General features: G+C 48.0%; 1 protein-coding gene across 1 annotated transcript in view; it reads left to right on the top strand.

Annotated features, from left to right (window-relative positions):
* POLDIP3 (DNA polymerase delta interacting protein 3) overlaps nucleotides 1-15,305 on the top strand; it is a 70,415-nt gene that overhangs the window by 33,674 nt on the left and 21,436 nt on the right. Inside the window, exon 4 of the mRNA XM_030207067.1 lies at nucleotides 3,618-3,719. Within this exon, the coding sequence (XP_030062927.1) occupies nucleotides 3,618-3,719 (102 nt within the window). The remainder of the gene's footprint in view (nucleotides 1-3,617; nucleotides 3,720-15,305) is intronic.

The raw sequence follows: 15,305 nt of genomic DNA, 5'->3' as shown, positions 1-15,305 counted from the left end.
ACTCACTGGTCTCTAATTTCCTGGATCTCCTCTGGAACCTTTTTTAAATATCGGAGTTACATTGGCCACCCTCCAGTCTTCCGGTACCCCACCTGATTTTAGGGATAGATTGCATATTACTAGCAGTAGCTCTACAAGTTCATTTTTCAGCTCTATTAATACTCTTGGATGAATACCATCCGGTCCTGGTGATTTACTACTCTTCAGTTTGCAGAACTGACCCATTACATCCTTCAAGTTTACAGAGAATTTGTTTAGTTTCTCTGACTCGCCCGCTTCAAATACCCTTTCCGGCACCGGTGTCCCTCCCAAATCCTCCTCGATGAAGACCGAAGCAAAGAATTCATTTAACTTCTCCGCTACGACTTTGTCTTCCCTGATCGCCCCTTTAACACCACTGTCGTCCAGCGGCCCAACCGATTCTTTAACCGGCTTCCTGCTTTTGATGTATCTAAAAAAAAGTTTTACTATGTGTTTTCACTTCTAACGCTAATTTTTTTTCAAAGTCTTTTTTCGCCCTCCTTATCTTCGCTTTGCATTTGGCTCAGCATTCCTTATGTTTTATCTTATTATTTTCAGTTGGTTCTCTTCTCCATTTTCTGAAGGATTGTTTTTTGGCTCTAATGGCTTCCTTTACCTTACTGTTTAGCCGTGCTGGCTGACGTTTGGTCTTTTTTCCTCTTTTTCTAATGCGCGGAATACAAAGTATGGCATGGTATACTATTTACAATGTCAACACAATATGTAAAGAACATTATAGGTGATAGCGAAGGGTGAAGCAAAGATGTAACATATAGAAGGGTAAGAAAGTAGGAAGAGTTAGAAAGTAAGGTGATTGATTTAAAGGAAGTTGCACATGAGGTTAGAGAAATGGTTAAATGTTATCTCAGCTAGAGTAGGAGTGGATAAACATGTCCTGCTGCAGTATATGCTACCTGAGTACTCCTTGTGTGTGTGAGTGAGACTAACAAGTTAGTTACTTCTTCCAGTAAAGGCCTGGTTGAAGAGCCAAGCTTTCACCTGCTTCCTGAAGTAGAGATAGTCTTGTGTTAAGCGCAGCCTTTCAGGCAGTGTATTCCAGAGTGTTGGGGAGACTCCGGAGAAGGCTCGCTTGTGGGTATCACATCGTGTAATGTCTTTTGGAGAGGGTGTGGTCAGTGAAAGTCCTTCGGAGGACCTTAGTGTCATTGGCGGTGTGTGGAGGATCATCCTATTTTTCAGGTACTCAGGGCCATTTCCTTTCAGGGCCTTGAAGATCAGACAGAGTTTTAAATTTAGCCCTGTATTGTACTGGTAGCCAATGAAGATTTTGCAAAAATGGTGTGATGTGGTCACGTTGCTTGCAGCCTTCTATGAGTCTTGCTGTTGCATTTGGAATCAACTGGAGCTGGTGTAGGGCCTTTGTAGTCAGACCATTGTATAGTGTATTGCAGTAATCCAGTCTTGATGTTATCATAGCATGTACAACTGGGATAAGATTTACCTTCTCGATGTAAGGAAAGAGGCAGCGTAGCTGTCGCAAATATTCTCTTCAAGTCTCTGGGATGAGTTGTGATTCTATCCAAGAGCCACCTCACTTCTCAGGTTCTGGAGTACCCGGGAGTCCACTTCAGCATGAGCCGGGGTATGGTTTTCCATACAGAGGAGTGGATTGAGAAGCTGCAGGCATAGAAGCACTGGCTGTGCAATCTTCCGTAGTCCACAGAAGGGGACTATTTGCAGCTCCTGAGCTCCATAGCTGCGACTCTGAAGGTGGTGCCATAGTTGAGAGCTCATGTGCCCTTTTCAGCCCTGTTGTCCTGGTGGGTGCCAGCCTCTCAGGACTTCCATCGTTCTCTCCTGCTCATGCCCAGGGCGAGGATCAGTCTGGACTGGGGACCAGTCCAGTGAACCTTTCGAAAGAGGTCCCTCTGGATCGTTCTCAGTTGGTGCTGGTCACCACAGATTCAAGTCTCCTCTGTTGAGGAGCTCAGTGTCTTGGGCATGTGACATAGAGCACCTAGTTAAGCCAGGAAACGTCATGGTCCATCAGCTTCCTGGAGAGCCAGGCGGACCGTCTGGTTCTGCAGGAGTTTCAGCCACCCTTGGAAGGGAAAGTGGTCAGAGTGATTTCGGACAGCGCCACAGCAGTGACATCCATCAACAAGCAGAGCGGAACCAGGAGTTTGCGGTGGCCCTGGAGGCAGTGAATCTGTCAGTGAGCAGAGACGCATCCGGTTCATACTGCAGGCAATGGCAGTGTGCAGGTGGACTTTCTCAGTTTCTCTCTCCTGTATCCAGGTGTATGGGAGCTGGGGCTTTAGGCCTTCCAGCTCATTAGGTACCTCTGGAGTCCTCCTCAGTTCGACTTGATGGTGTCCAGAGTCCAGGCAGAGCATCTTTTCAGTCGCTGGAGGGACCCAACCTCTCGGGTGATAGATGCTCCATGGCTGGTAGTGGAGTCTCTCTATATCTTCCTTCCATGACCTCTTATTGGCCACTTGTTGCTTACGATTACATGTTGTTCTCATAGGGCTCTTCAGCTTGGAGGAAAGACGGCTGAGGGGAGATTTGATAGAGGTGTATAAAATAATGAGTGGAGTGGAACTGGGAGATGTGACTTGCTTGTTTGATATTTCCAAAAATACTAGGTCTAGAGAGCAAGCAATGAAGCTAGAAAGTAGTAAATTTAAAACGGATCGGAAAAAATATTTCTTCACTCAACGTGTAATTAAACTCTGGAATTCGTTGCCAGAGAATGTAGTAAAAGCAGTTAGCTTAGTGGGGTTTAAAAAAAGGGTTGGATAACTTCTCAAAAGAAAAGTCCATAAGTAATTATTAAAATGGACTTGGGGAAAATCCACTGCTTATTTCTAGGATATGCAGCATAAAATGTTTTGTACTGTTTTGGAACCTTGCCAGATACTTGTAACCTGGATTCCATCAAGCCTAGCATCCTGTTTCCAACAGTGACCAATCCAGGTTACAAGTACCTGCCAAAATCCCAAAACAGTCCAATACATTTTATGCTGCTTATTTTAGAAATACGCAGTGGATTTTTCCGGAAGTCCATCTTAATAAAGGCTTATGGACTTTTCTTGTAGGAAGTTATCCAGATCTTTTCTTTTTTTAACCTTGCTAAGCTAACTGCTTTTATCACATTCTCTGGCAACAAATTCCAAAGTTTAATTACATGTTGAGTGAAGAAATATTTTCTCCAATTTTTTAAAAATGTACTACTTCGTAGCTTCATTGCATGCCCCCACTGGCTTTTCAGCCTAAATTGCTAGTATAGATTTTTAGCCTGTTTGCCCACAACACATGTCCAACCTTAAGTATTTTAAACAGGGGTTTTACATTATCAGCTGTGTTTTTCTAAATCATGTGCCTGTATCCTTTAAATGTCAAATATGCTTGGGTAAAAAATGGGATGGAAACTAATACAGCTTCCTTTCAGCCCTCCATCAACCACACTTTTAGAGTTCATGTCAGTCTGTTTCTTGTGACAGGATGTTGATTGCTGAATTCTGAAGGATGCAGTGTAATTATTAGGATTCTGGGGGCCTGAGCTGTCTTTAGAGTTCCCAAAGTCACTCCTGAAATTTCATAGCCTTTAAGCACTGCGTGTGTCATTGCAGGTAGAAGAGGAGGAGGAGGAGGACGATTATGAAGAAACTGTAAGTCCCATTCCTACTAAACCACTGAAAATCACAGCCACCAACAGTCTTCTTCAAAATCGAGTAAGAGACAATAAACTGGATCTCAGGAGTTGTGCAGAACAAAACAAGACAGCTTTTCCAGTTCAGCAGATTTAGAGTTGCTCACATCAATCCCTGAAAGTTCTTAAGGTGCACTTGGGAGATGATGTGTGTAGGAACTACTCCCTTTCAAAAGCTATTTTACACACACTAATCAACTATCTGAAAATTGCCCACTCAATGTGCATGTGAAAGGGATATGCATTGTTCCATTTGCATCCAATAGTGGCAATCCCAGAGCTGGGTTTAGAGTGGGGAGTACTACAGCAAGCGTGCTTTTAAATTTTATTTATTTAAAGATTTTTGATATACCACCAATTGCACAAGCAAAGTCACGCATCTAGGTGGTTTACAAATTAAAATGGAGAGAGAAGAGGGGATAAAGAATAGGTGATGTGGCAATCAGGAGAAATAGGTGCAAGAGGAGGGTTAAGGAAAGTTTATTGGGAATTTTTAAAACGACATCCATTGTTGGGAAGGGGAAAAGGTGTCCACAGAAAAAAACAAGTTCAGATCTCTGTAGGTGCTTTTTCCCTGAGGCAGAATTCGATGTAAAGTCTATAGGTTAAAGTACCTACAACTCTTCCAGCATCTGCTTTGTGAAAATGTCCTCCTCATAACATCATCCAGTAAACGTTTTTCTAAGTACACAGAGTAATTCTAGGTCTGACTGCCACATTAGTAAAATTGTAGCTTGACCTAGCTTTCGATTCCCTATATCCTTTAAATCTATCTTATCAAGTGGACCTATTTTTAGGTGCCAAGAAAGCACATAAATGGCCAGCATATTGAAATCTGTTTGTATATGTGCACACATGTGCATGTAAATACCAATATTACTACTACATGCCATTCTTTAACCTGCTGCCTGAATGAGATGACAAGTAGTTTAGAGGTAAATGGAGTGTGAGTAGGTCACCCAGGGGGGAATTCTGTATAGGTCGACCAAATTAGGCACCAGGATGATCCACATTAAGCTAGTATTCTATAAAGGTCCATTCCATGTGAAACAGCCTTTATAGAATATTAGCTTAGCATGCATTTTCATGCCTAATTTTGGGCAGAAGCATTTACGCTTGCCAAAGGCTTGTGTAAAGCTCGCACCCAACTAATGGCAGTTAGGCATGGAAATGACAGTTTTCTATAACTTTATGTCTAAATCCTGGGAATGCCCATGCCCCTCCCATGACCACGTCCCCTTTGGAACTATGCACTATGAAAATTAGGTGCACATGTTATAGGGCATAGTACATATCCGTGCGTAACTCCTAATTACTGGCAGTTAAGAGCTTGTTATGCAAATTATTGATTATCACAAATTAGTTACTTTGCATGCAGATTGAAGATCCACCTGCAAAACTGAGCGTTTAACTTTGATCAACATACAGAATTCTGCAGACAGTTACACACACAAATTGTAGAATACTATAATTTTTGGTAATCTAGGCATGGACATTTACACCAGCTCCATGGCTGATGTAAGTTGTCATGCCTAAATATATATATATTTTTTAATTAAATACAAACACCTGCTTTTCTTTATAACATATAAAAATAGGTGCACTGTTATAGAATTACACTCAGAATGAAGAAGAGTCCTTTTTTGAATAAGGATCTATATATGAACATGGCAGGAAAATGAATCGCATCTCTTCATGCAGTTGCTGCCTAGTGTGAATAAAAAAAAAAAGTATCAATGTGTACCAAGAATCTGAAACGGATATTTTGGGTGGTTTATAGTACAAATAATGGCAAAAGAAAGCATTTTGTTTACAGTGATCTAAAATAAGCAGGAAGTATAAGAAAGAAATAAAAGGAAACCTCTCAAATTTGTCAAAGGTTTTCTGAGGACAAGCAGACCAGTTGTTGTCTCATAGCTGAGTGACATCATCTGACAGAGCCCAGTTCAGACACTGATTAGCAAGATGAACGTAGAAATTTCTAGCAGAGTCCCACCATACGCTGGTGCCTTCCTGTCCAACGTGTGAGCGGAAGTCCCTCAGTCTTTGTTTTTCCGCGGAGCAGGGAGGATACATCACCGTGTTCTCTGTGCGTTTTTTTTTCTCTGCTTAACAGTGCCTTCCCATTCAGATATTTTAGTCTCTTTCGTAGTTATTATCTCCTTCCTCTTTATGTTATTCTGTTACCCTTTAATTTTTTTTTTTAAGTATTTTTAGTTCTTCAAGTTTCCTTTCTTTTTCACGAGTTGCTAGGCCTGCGTAGGCCAGAGCACCGACCTCATTTTGAACTCACAAGTAGTCTCTCAACATGGGTGTAGCCCGCAAGCTCTCCCGAGAGTGGGGCACCCCCTCGGTGGATCTTTTTGCCACTCATCTCAACAACAAAGTCCCCCAGTTCTGTTCCAGGCTCAGGTCATATGGCAGACTAGCGTTGGATGCCTTTCTCCTACATTGAGGTGAGGTCTTCTGTATGCATATCCTCCAATACCTCTCATAGAGAAGACTTTGCTGAAACTCAAGCAAGATCAGGGAACTATGATTCTAATTGCCCCTTATTGGCTGAGGCAGATCTGGTTTCCTCTTCTTCTGGAGATCCATTGAGATTGGAATATTTTCTGACCCTCACTATGCAGAACAAGGGATCATAAGAACTTAAGAGTAGCCATACTGGGTCAGACCAATGGTCCATCTAGCCCAGTATCCTGTTTTCCAAACAGTGGCCAGGTCACAAGAACCTGGCAGAAACCCAATTAGCAGCAACATTCCATGCTACCAATCCCGGGGCAAGCAGTAGCTTCCCCATGCCTGCCTCAATAGCAGCCTGTGGACTTTTCCTCCAGGAATTTGTCCAAACCTTTTTTTAAACCCAGATTCGCTAACTGCTATTACTACATCCTCAGCAAAGAGTTCCAGAGTTTAACTATTCATTGAATGAAAAACTATTTCCTCCTATTTATTTTAAAAGTATTTCCATGTAACTTCCTTGAGTGTCCCTTAGTCTTTGTACTTTGGGAACGAGTAAAAAATCAACACCACTCAGGATTTTGTAGACCTCAATCATATCTCCCGTCATCCGTCTCTTTTCCAAGCTAAAGAGCCCTAACCTCTTTAGCCTTTCCTCATATGAGAGGAGTTCTATCCCCTTTACCATTTTGATCGCCCTTCTTTGAACCTTTTCTAATTCTGCTATAACTAAACGCAGTACTCAATGTGCAGTCACATCATGAAGCAATACAAGGCATTATAGTATGGTCTTATTCACCACCCCTTTTCTAATAATTCCTAGCATCCTGTTTGCTTTTTTGGCCGCTGCCACACACTGAGCAGAAGATTTCAGCGTATTATCTACAATGACACCTAGATCTTTTTCTTGAGTGCTGCCCCTCAAGGTGGACCCTAGCATTAGGTAACTATGATTCGGATTAGTCTTTCCAATGTGCATCACCTTTAATTTGTCCACATTAAATTTCATCTGCCATTTGGATGTTCAGTCTTCCAATTTCCTAAGGACTTCCTGCAATGTTTCACAGTCTGCACGTGTTTTAACAACCTTGAATAGTTTTGTATCATCTGCAAATTTAATCACCTCGCTTGTCGTTCCAATTTCCATATCATTTATAAATATGTTAAATAGCACTGATCCCAATACAGATCCCTGTGGCACGCCACTGTTCACCCTCCTCCATTGAGAGAAATTACCATTTAATCCTACTCTCTGTTTTCTGTCCAATAACCAATTTGTTATCCACACCAGAACTTTGCCTCCTATCCCATGACTCTTTAATTTTCTCAGTAGTCTCTCATGAGAAACTTTATCAAAAGCCTTCTGAAACTCTAGATATATTGCATTTCAGCCTCCAAACCCTGTCCCTCACAGCTTGGATGTTGAGAGCATAGAATTTGAATCCTTAGATTTGCCAGAAGTTGTCTCGTATCTTAGACTCCACTACAAGATGTTACTTATTTTAGTGGAGGAGGTTTGCCATCTAGTGTGAGGGCAAAACCTTAGATCCTCTCACTTACCCTACACAAAAACTGCTTGAATACCTCCTGTACCTATCTGAGTCTGTTTTGAAAACAAACTCTGTAATGGTTCATCTCAGTGCAGTTAGGGCTTATCTCCCTGTAGGAGGTAAGCCCATCTCTGTATATCCTCTAGTAGTTGTTGGCTTCATGAGAGCTTTGCTATTGACAGAGCCCCCTGTGAAAGCTCCTTTTGAGCCGCTTGATTCCTGTCATCTGAAATATTTGACCTGGAAAGTTATGTTTCTCCGAGGACAAGCAGGCTGCTTGTTCTCACTGATGGGTGACGTCCTCGGCAGCCCCTCCAATCGGAATCTTCCTAGCAAAGTCCTTTGCTAGCTCTCGCGCGCCCGCGCGCACCGCGCATGCGCGGCCGTCTTCCCGCCCGAAACCGGCTCGAGCCGGCCAGTCTTCTTTCGTCCGCACTCGGTACGGCTGTGTTTTTTGTCGTGTCGAGCCCCGGAGAGTCGACCTCGCGCGTCCGTGTTTTATTGACGTGTTTTTTTCTTCGGAAAAGTTTTCTAGCTGTCGGGAAGTGCTCCGAAAACCCCCTTGGGTTTCATTTTCCCCTTCCCGTACTTCCAGTTTTGCCCCGGTAAGTTTTCTTTCGACGTCGGGGTAGGCCTCTTTTCGGCCTCGGTCGAGATTTTTTCTCCCTTAAAGTTTTGGTGCTCCAAATTCGTCATTTCGGATTTTGACTTCGCCGGCGTGATTTTTCCGCCCATGACATCGAAGCCTTCCAGCGGCTTCAAGAAGTGCACCCAGTGCGCCCGGGTAATCTCACTCACTGATAGGCACTCTTCGTGTCTTCAGTGTCTGGGGGCCGAGCACCGTCCCCAGAACTGTAGTCTGTGTTCCCTGTTACAGAGGCGGACTCAAGTAGCGAGATTGGCCCAGTGGAACGTTTTGTTCTCGGGCGCTTCGTCGGCATCGGCACCGGGGTCATCGTGTGCATCGACGTCATCAGCGTCCAGACCTTCATCCTTGGCTGCCAGTGCATCGAGTGCATCGAGGCATCGGCCCTCTGCATCGGCGCCGAGACATCGGATAGCTGCATCGACGTCGGTGGTACTGGGACCTCGTCTCCTGATGTCGTCGGACGGTGGTGCATCGAGTGGAGTGCAGGTGAGGGCTGTCCTTTCCCCTGCTGGTGGCGGTGAGCCCTCGGGTGGGTCTCCTCCTACCCTGAGGGCTCCTGCGGTACAGCCCCCCCGAGATCGACCCTCTTCGGTCTCGGCCCCGAGGAAGCGACGGATGGATTCTACGTCCTCCTCGTCGGTGCCGGGAAGCTCCGGTGACATGCTTCGGAAGAAGTCGAAGAAGCATCGACACCGGTCCCCTTCCCGCGTCGGCACCGAGAGCTCTGGGTCGCCGAGGGAGTCGGCACCCAGCAGGCATCGGCACCGAGAGGACCGCTCACCCTCTGTTCAAGAGGTGTCGATGCGCTCCACTCTGGACAGCCCGGAACAGCCTCCACGCCCGGAACAGGTTCTGACGTCGACGCCTGCATCGACCTCCATGCCTTTCTCTGCAGCCGCTCTGAACGAGAGCCTCCGGGCCGTTCTCCCAGAGATTCTGGGAGAGCTGTTGCGCCCTACCCCTCCGGTACCGGCGGTGGTTGCGCCTCCGGTACCGTCGAGCATGGCGCCGGCTGGCCCATCGCCCGGGGTGAGGTCCCCGACGTCGGTACCGCGTGCGGTGCCGACTGCGGCCACCTCCCAGGAGGTCTCCCCGACTACGTCGGCGGAGGGAGCTTCGCCGATGCGGGCGAGGGAGTCTACCTCTCGACGCCCCCATCGTGGACGTGGCTCCACGGAGTCGAGCCGGGCGCGGTTGCAGACGCAGGTCCGTGAACTTGTGTCTGACACCGAGGGTGAGGCCTCGTGGGAAGAAGAAGAAGATCCCAGATATTTCTCTGACGAGGAGTCTGAGGGTCTTCCTTCTGATCCCACTCCCTCTCCTGAAAGGCAGCTTTCTCCTCCCGAGAGTCTGTCTTTTGCTTCCTTTGTCCGGGAGATGTCTACGGCCATCCCCTTCCCGGTGGTTGTGGAGGACGAGCCCAGGGCTGAAATGTTTGAGCTCCTGGACTATCCTTCTCCACCTAAGGAAGCGTCCACTGTTCCCCTGCACCATGTCCTCAAAAAGACATTGCTGGCGAACTGGACCAAGCCTTTAACTAATCCCCACATCCCCAAGAAGATCGAGTCCCAGTACCGGATCCATGGGGACCCAGAGCTGATGCGCACTCAGTTGCCTCACGACTCTGGAGTTGTGGATCTGGCCCTAAAGAAGGCTAAGAGTTCTAGGGAGCATGCTTCGGCGCCCCCGGGCAAAGACTCTAGAACCTTAGACTCCTTTGGGAGGAAGGCCTACCATTCCTCTATGCTCGTGGCCAAAATTCAGTCTTACCAGCTCTACACGAGCATACACATGCGGAATAATGTGCGACAGTTGGCGGGCTTGGTTGATGCTCTTCCCCCTGAGCAAGCCAAGCCTTTTCAGGAGGTGGTCAGGCAGCTGAAGGCGTGCAGAAAATTCCTGGCCAGAGGAGTTTATGACACTTTTGATGTTGTGTCCAGGGCCGCTGCTCAAGGTGTGGTGATGCGCAGGCTCTCATGGCTGCGTGCCGCCGACCTGGAGAATAGAATCCAGCAGCGGATTGCGGACTCGCCTTGCCGTGCGGACAACATTTTTGGAGAAAAAGTCGAGCAGGTGGTAGAGTCTCTCCACCAGCGGGACACCGCATTCGACAAGTTCTCCCGCCGGCAGCCTTCAGCTTCTACCTCTACAGGTAGACGATTTTTCGGGGGAAGGAAGACTGTTCCCTATACTTCTGGTAAGCGTAGGTACAATCCTCCTTCCCGACAGCCTGTGGCCCAGGCTAAGCCCCAGCGCGCTCGCTCTCGTCAGCAGCGTGCGCCTCAGCAAGGCCCCGCGGCTCCCCAGCAAAAGCAAGGGGCGAGCTTTTGACTGGCTCCAGCAGAGCATAGCCGACATCCAAGTGTCAGTGTCGGGCGACCTGCCAGTCGGAGGGAGGTTGAAAGCTTTTCACCAAAGGTGGCCTCTCATAACCTCCGATCAGTGGGTTCTGCAAATAGTCCGGCAAGGATACACCCTCAATTTGGCCTCCAAACCTCCAAATTGTCCACCGGGAGCTCAGTCTTACAGCTTCCAGCACAAGCAGGTACTTGCAGAGGAACTCTCCGCCCTTCTCAGCGCCAATGCGGTCGAGCCCGTGCCATCCGGGCAAGAAGGGCTGGGATTCTATTCCAGGTACTTCCTTGTGGAAAAGAAAACAGGGGGGATGCGTCCCATCCTAGACCTAAGGGCCCTGAACAAATATCTCGTAAAAGAAAAGTTCAGGATGCTTTCCCTGGGCACCCTTCTCCCCATGATTCAGCAAAACGATTGGCTATGCTCTCTGGACTTGAAGGATGCCTACACACACATCCCGATACTGCCAGCTCACAGACAGTATCTGCGATTTCAGTTGGGCACCCGCCACTTCCAGTACTGTGTGCTACCCTTTGGGCTCGCCTCTGCGCCCAGATTGTTCACAAAGTGCCTAGCTGTGGTAGCAGCGGCACTTCGCAGGCTGGGAGTGCACGTGTTCCCATATCTCGACGATTGGCTGGTGAAGAACACGTCTGAGGCAGGAGCCCTGCAGTCCATGCAGATGACTATTCGCCTCCTGGAGCTACTGGGGTTTGTAATAAATTACCCAAAGTCCCATCTTCTCCCAGTGCAGAAACTCGAATTCATAGGAGCTCTGCTGGATTCTCGGACGGCTCGCGCCTATCTCCCAGAGACAAGGGCCAACAACTTGTTGTCCCTCGTCTCGCGGGTGCGAGCGTCCCAGCAGATCACAGCTCGGCAGATGTTGAGATTGCTGGGCCACATGGCCTCCACAGTTCATGTGACTCCCATGGCCCGTCTTCACATGAGATCTGCTCAATGGACCCTAGCCTCCCAGTGGTATCAGGCTGCTGGGGGTCTAGAAGACGTGATCCACCTGTCCACGAGTTTTCTCGAATCCCTGTATTGGTGGACAATCTGGTCCAATTTGACTCTGGGACGTCCTTTCCAAATTCCTCAGCCACAAAAAGTGCTGACAACGGATGCGTCTCTCCTGGGATGGGGAGCTCATGTCGATGGGCTTCACACCCAAGGAAGCTGGTCCCTCCAGGAACGCGGTCTACAGATCAATCTCCTGGAGTTGCGAGCGATCTGGAACGCTCTGAAGGCTTTCAGAGATCGGCTGTCCCATCAAATTATCCAAATTCAGACAGACAACCAGGTTGCCATGTACTATGTCAACAAGCAGGGGGGCACCGGATCTCGCCCTCTGTGTCAGGAAGCCGTCAGCATGTGGCTTTGGGCTCGCCGTCTCGGCATGGTTCTCCAGGCCACATATCTGGCAGGCGTAAACAACGGTCTGGCCGACAGACTGAGCCGGATTATGCAACCTCACGAGTGGTCGCTCAACTCCAGAGTGGTGCGCCAGATCTTCCAAGCGTGGGGCACCCCCTTGGTGGATCTCTTCGCATCTCGAGTGAACCACAAAGTCCCTCAGTTCTGTTCCAGGCTTCAGGCCCCCGGCAGACTAGCATCGGATGCCTTCCTCCTGGATTGGGGGGAGGGCCTGCTGTATGCTTATCCTCCCATTCCTCTGGTGGGAAAGACTTTGTTGAAACTCAAGCAAGACCGAGGCACCATGATTCTGATTGCTCCTTTTTGGCCGCGTCACATCTGGTTCCCTCTTCTTCTGGAGTTATCCTCCGAAGAACCGTGGAGATTGGAGTGTTTTCCGACCCTCATCACGCAGAACGAAGGGGCTCTTCTGCATCCCAGCCTCCGGTCCCTGGCTCTCACGGCCTGGATGTTGAGAGCGTAGACTTTGCCTCTTTGGGTCTGTCAGAGGGTGTCTCCCGCGTCTTGCTTGCTTCCAGGAAAGATTCCACCAAGAGGAGTTACTTCTTTCTGTGGAGGAGGTTTGCCGTCTGGTGTGACAGCAAGGCCCTAGCTCCTCGCTCTTGTCCTACACAGACCCTGCTTGAATACCTTCTGCACTTGTCTGAGTCTGGTCTCAAGACCAACTCTGTAAGGGTTCACCTTAGCGCAATCAGTGCATACCATTACCATGTGGAAGGTAAGCTGATCTCAGGACAGCCTTTAGTTGTTCGCTTCATGAGAGGTTTGCTTTTGTCAAAGCCCCCTGTCAAGCCTCCTACAGTGTCATGGGATCTCAATGTCGTTCTCACCCAGCTGATGAAATCTCCTTTTGAGCCACTGAATTCCTGCCATCTGAAGTACTTGACCTGGAAGGTCATTTTCTTGGTGGCAGTTACTTCAGCTCGTAGGGTCAGTGAGCTTCAGGCCCTGGTAGCCCAGGCCCCTTACACCAAATTTCATCATAACAGAGTAGTCCTCCGCACTCACCCTAAGTTCTTGCCAAAGGTCGTGTCGGAGTTCCATCTGAACCAGTCAATTGTCTTGCCAACATTCTTTCCCCGTCCTCATTCCTGCCCTGCTGAACGTCAGCTGCACACATTGGACTGCAAGAGAGCATTGGCCTTCTACCTGGAGCGGACACAGCCCCACAGACAGTCCGCCCAATTGTTTGTTTCTTTTGATCCCAATAGGAGGGGAGTGGCTGTAGGGAAACGCACCATATCCAATTGGCTAGCAGATTGCATTTCCTTCACTTACGCCCAGGCGGGGCTGGCTGTTGAGGGTCATGTCACGGCTCATAATGTTAGAGCCATGGCTGCGTCGGTAGCCCACTTGAAGTCAGCCTCCATTGAAGAAATTTGCAAAGCTGCGACGTGGTCATCTGTCCACACATTCACATCGCATTACTGTCTGCAGCAGGATACCCGACGCGACAGTCGGTTCGGGCAGTCAGTTCTTCAGAACCTGTTTGGGCTTTAGGATCCAACTCCACCCCCCGAGGGCCCTGTTTGTTCTGTTCCAGGCTGCACTCTCAGTTAGTTGGTAAATTTTTTAGGTCAATCTCAGTTATGTCCTTGCCGTTGCGAGGCCCAATTGACCTTGGTTGTTGTTTTGAGTGAGCCTGGGAGCTAGGGATACCCCATCAGTGAGAACAAGCAGCCTGCTTGTCCTCGGAGAAAGCGAATGCTACATACCTGTAGAAGGTATTCTCCGAGGACAGCAGGCTGATTGTTCTCACAAACCCGCCCGCCTCCCCTTTGGAGTTGTGTCTTCCCTTGAAGTGTATTGTCTTGCTACATACTGGACTGGCCGGCTCGAGCCGGTTTCGGGCGGGAAGACGGCCGCGCGAGAGCTAGCAAAGGACTTTGCTAGGAAGATTCCGATTGGAGGGGCTGCCGAGGACGTCACCCATCAGTGAGAACAATCAGCCTGCTGTCCTCGGAGAATACCTTCTACAGGTATGTAGCATTCGCTTTTTGGTGGCGGTCACTTCATCTTGCAGATCCATGAGCTTTAGGTCCTTGTAGCTAATCCACCTTACACCAAGTTTCACCACAATAGAGTAGTTCTCCACACCTACCCTAATTTCCTTCCTATGCTAGTGTCCAAGTTCCTTCTTAGTCAATCATTCTGCCAGTGTTTTTCCCAAAACCACACGCTTATCCTGGTAAAAGTGTACTGCATACCTTAGATTGCAAGTAAGCCTCACCCTTCTATCAGGAGCCCAAAGACAGTCCACCCAACTTTTTGTTTCTTTTGACCCAAACTGGATAAGGGTAGCCACCAGCAAACACACAATTTCTAATTGGCTAGCAGATTACATCTCCTTCACTTATGCCCAGGCTGGGCTGACTCTAGAGGGTCATGTCAAGGCTCATAATGTCAGGGTCATGGCCATGTCGGTAGCCCACTTGAGGTGGTCAGCCTCCATAGAGGAGATTTGCAAAGGAGCAACATAGTCTTCTGTTCACATATTCACATCTCATTACTGCCTTGAGCAGGATACCCGACATGCAACTGGTTCAGTCAGACAATCCTGCAGAATTTGTTCAGTGTCTAGAAGGGAAAGGGAATGGGACTTGATATACCACTTTTCTGTGGCTTTACTGCCTTTCTGTGGTTTTTGCAACTGCATTCAAAGTGGTTTACATAGTATATTCAGGTACTTATTTGTACCTGGGTCAATGGAGGGTTAATTGCCCAGAGTCACAAGGAGCTGCAGTGGGAATCCCCAGGATCAAAGTCCACTGCACTAGGCTACTCCTCCACTCTAACTTCACCACCTCCTAAGCCCAGTTTTCTTCAGTTCTGGGCTGCACCTTTACAGCTAATATGTAAATAGTTTCAAGTTAGTTGACTTTGAGGACTCAATCTTTCGAGTCCCTATTATCCTAGAATTGTTGTTTTCAGTGAGCCTGGTAGCTAGAGATTCCCAACTGTGAGAATAGAACTGACCTGCTTGTCCTCAGAGAAAATGAAGTTACTCACCTGTAGCAGATGTTCTCCGAGGACTGCAGGCCAAGTATTCTCAAATACCCTCCCACCTCCCCTTGGTTCTATTCTTTAACTATTTTACATGACTGAGGGACCCGCGCTTATGTGTCAAATGGGAAGGCACCAGCGCATATGCAGT

This window comes from Microcaecilia unicolor, chromosome 1 (assembly GCF_901765095.1).
Source record: "Microcaecilia unicolor chromosome 1, aMicUni1.1, whole genome shotgun sequence".
Classification (NCBI taxonomy): domain Eukaryota; kingdom Metazoa; phylum Chordata; class Amphibia; order Gymnophiona; family Siphonopidae; genus Microcaecilia; species Microcaecilia unicolor.
Note: the sequence above shows the minus strand (reverse complement) of the source record. Positions and strands in the feature narration are given on the sequence as shown.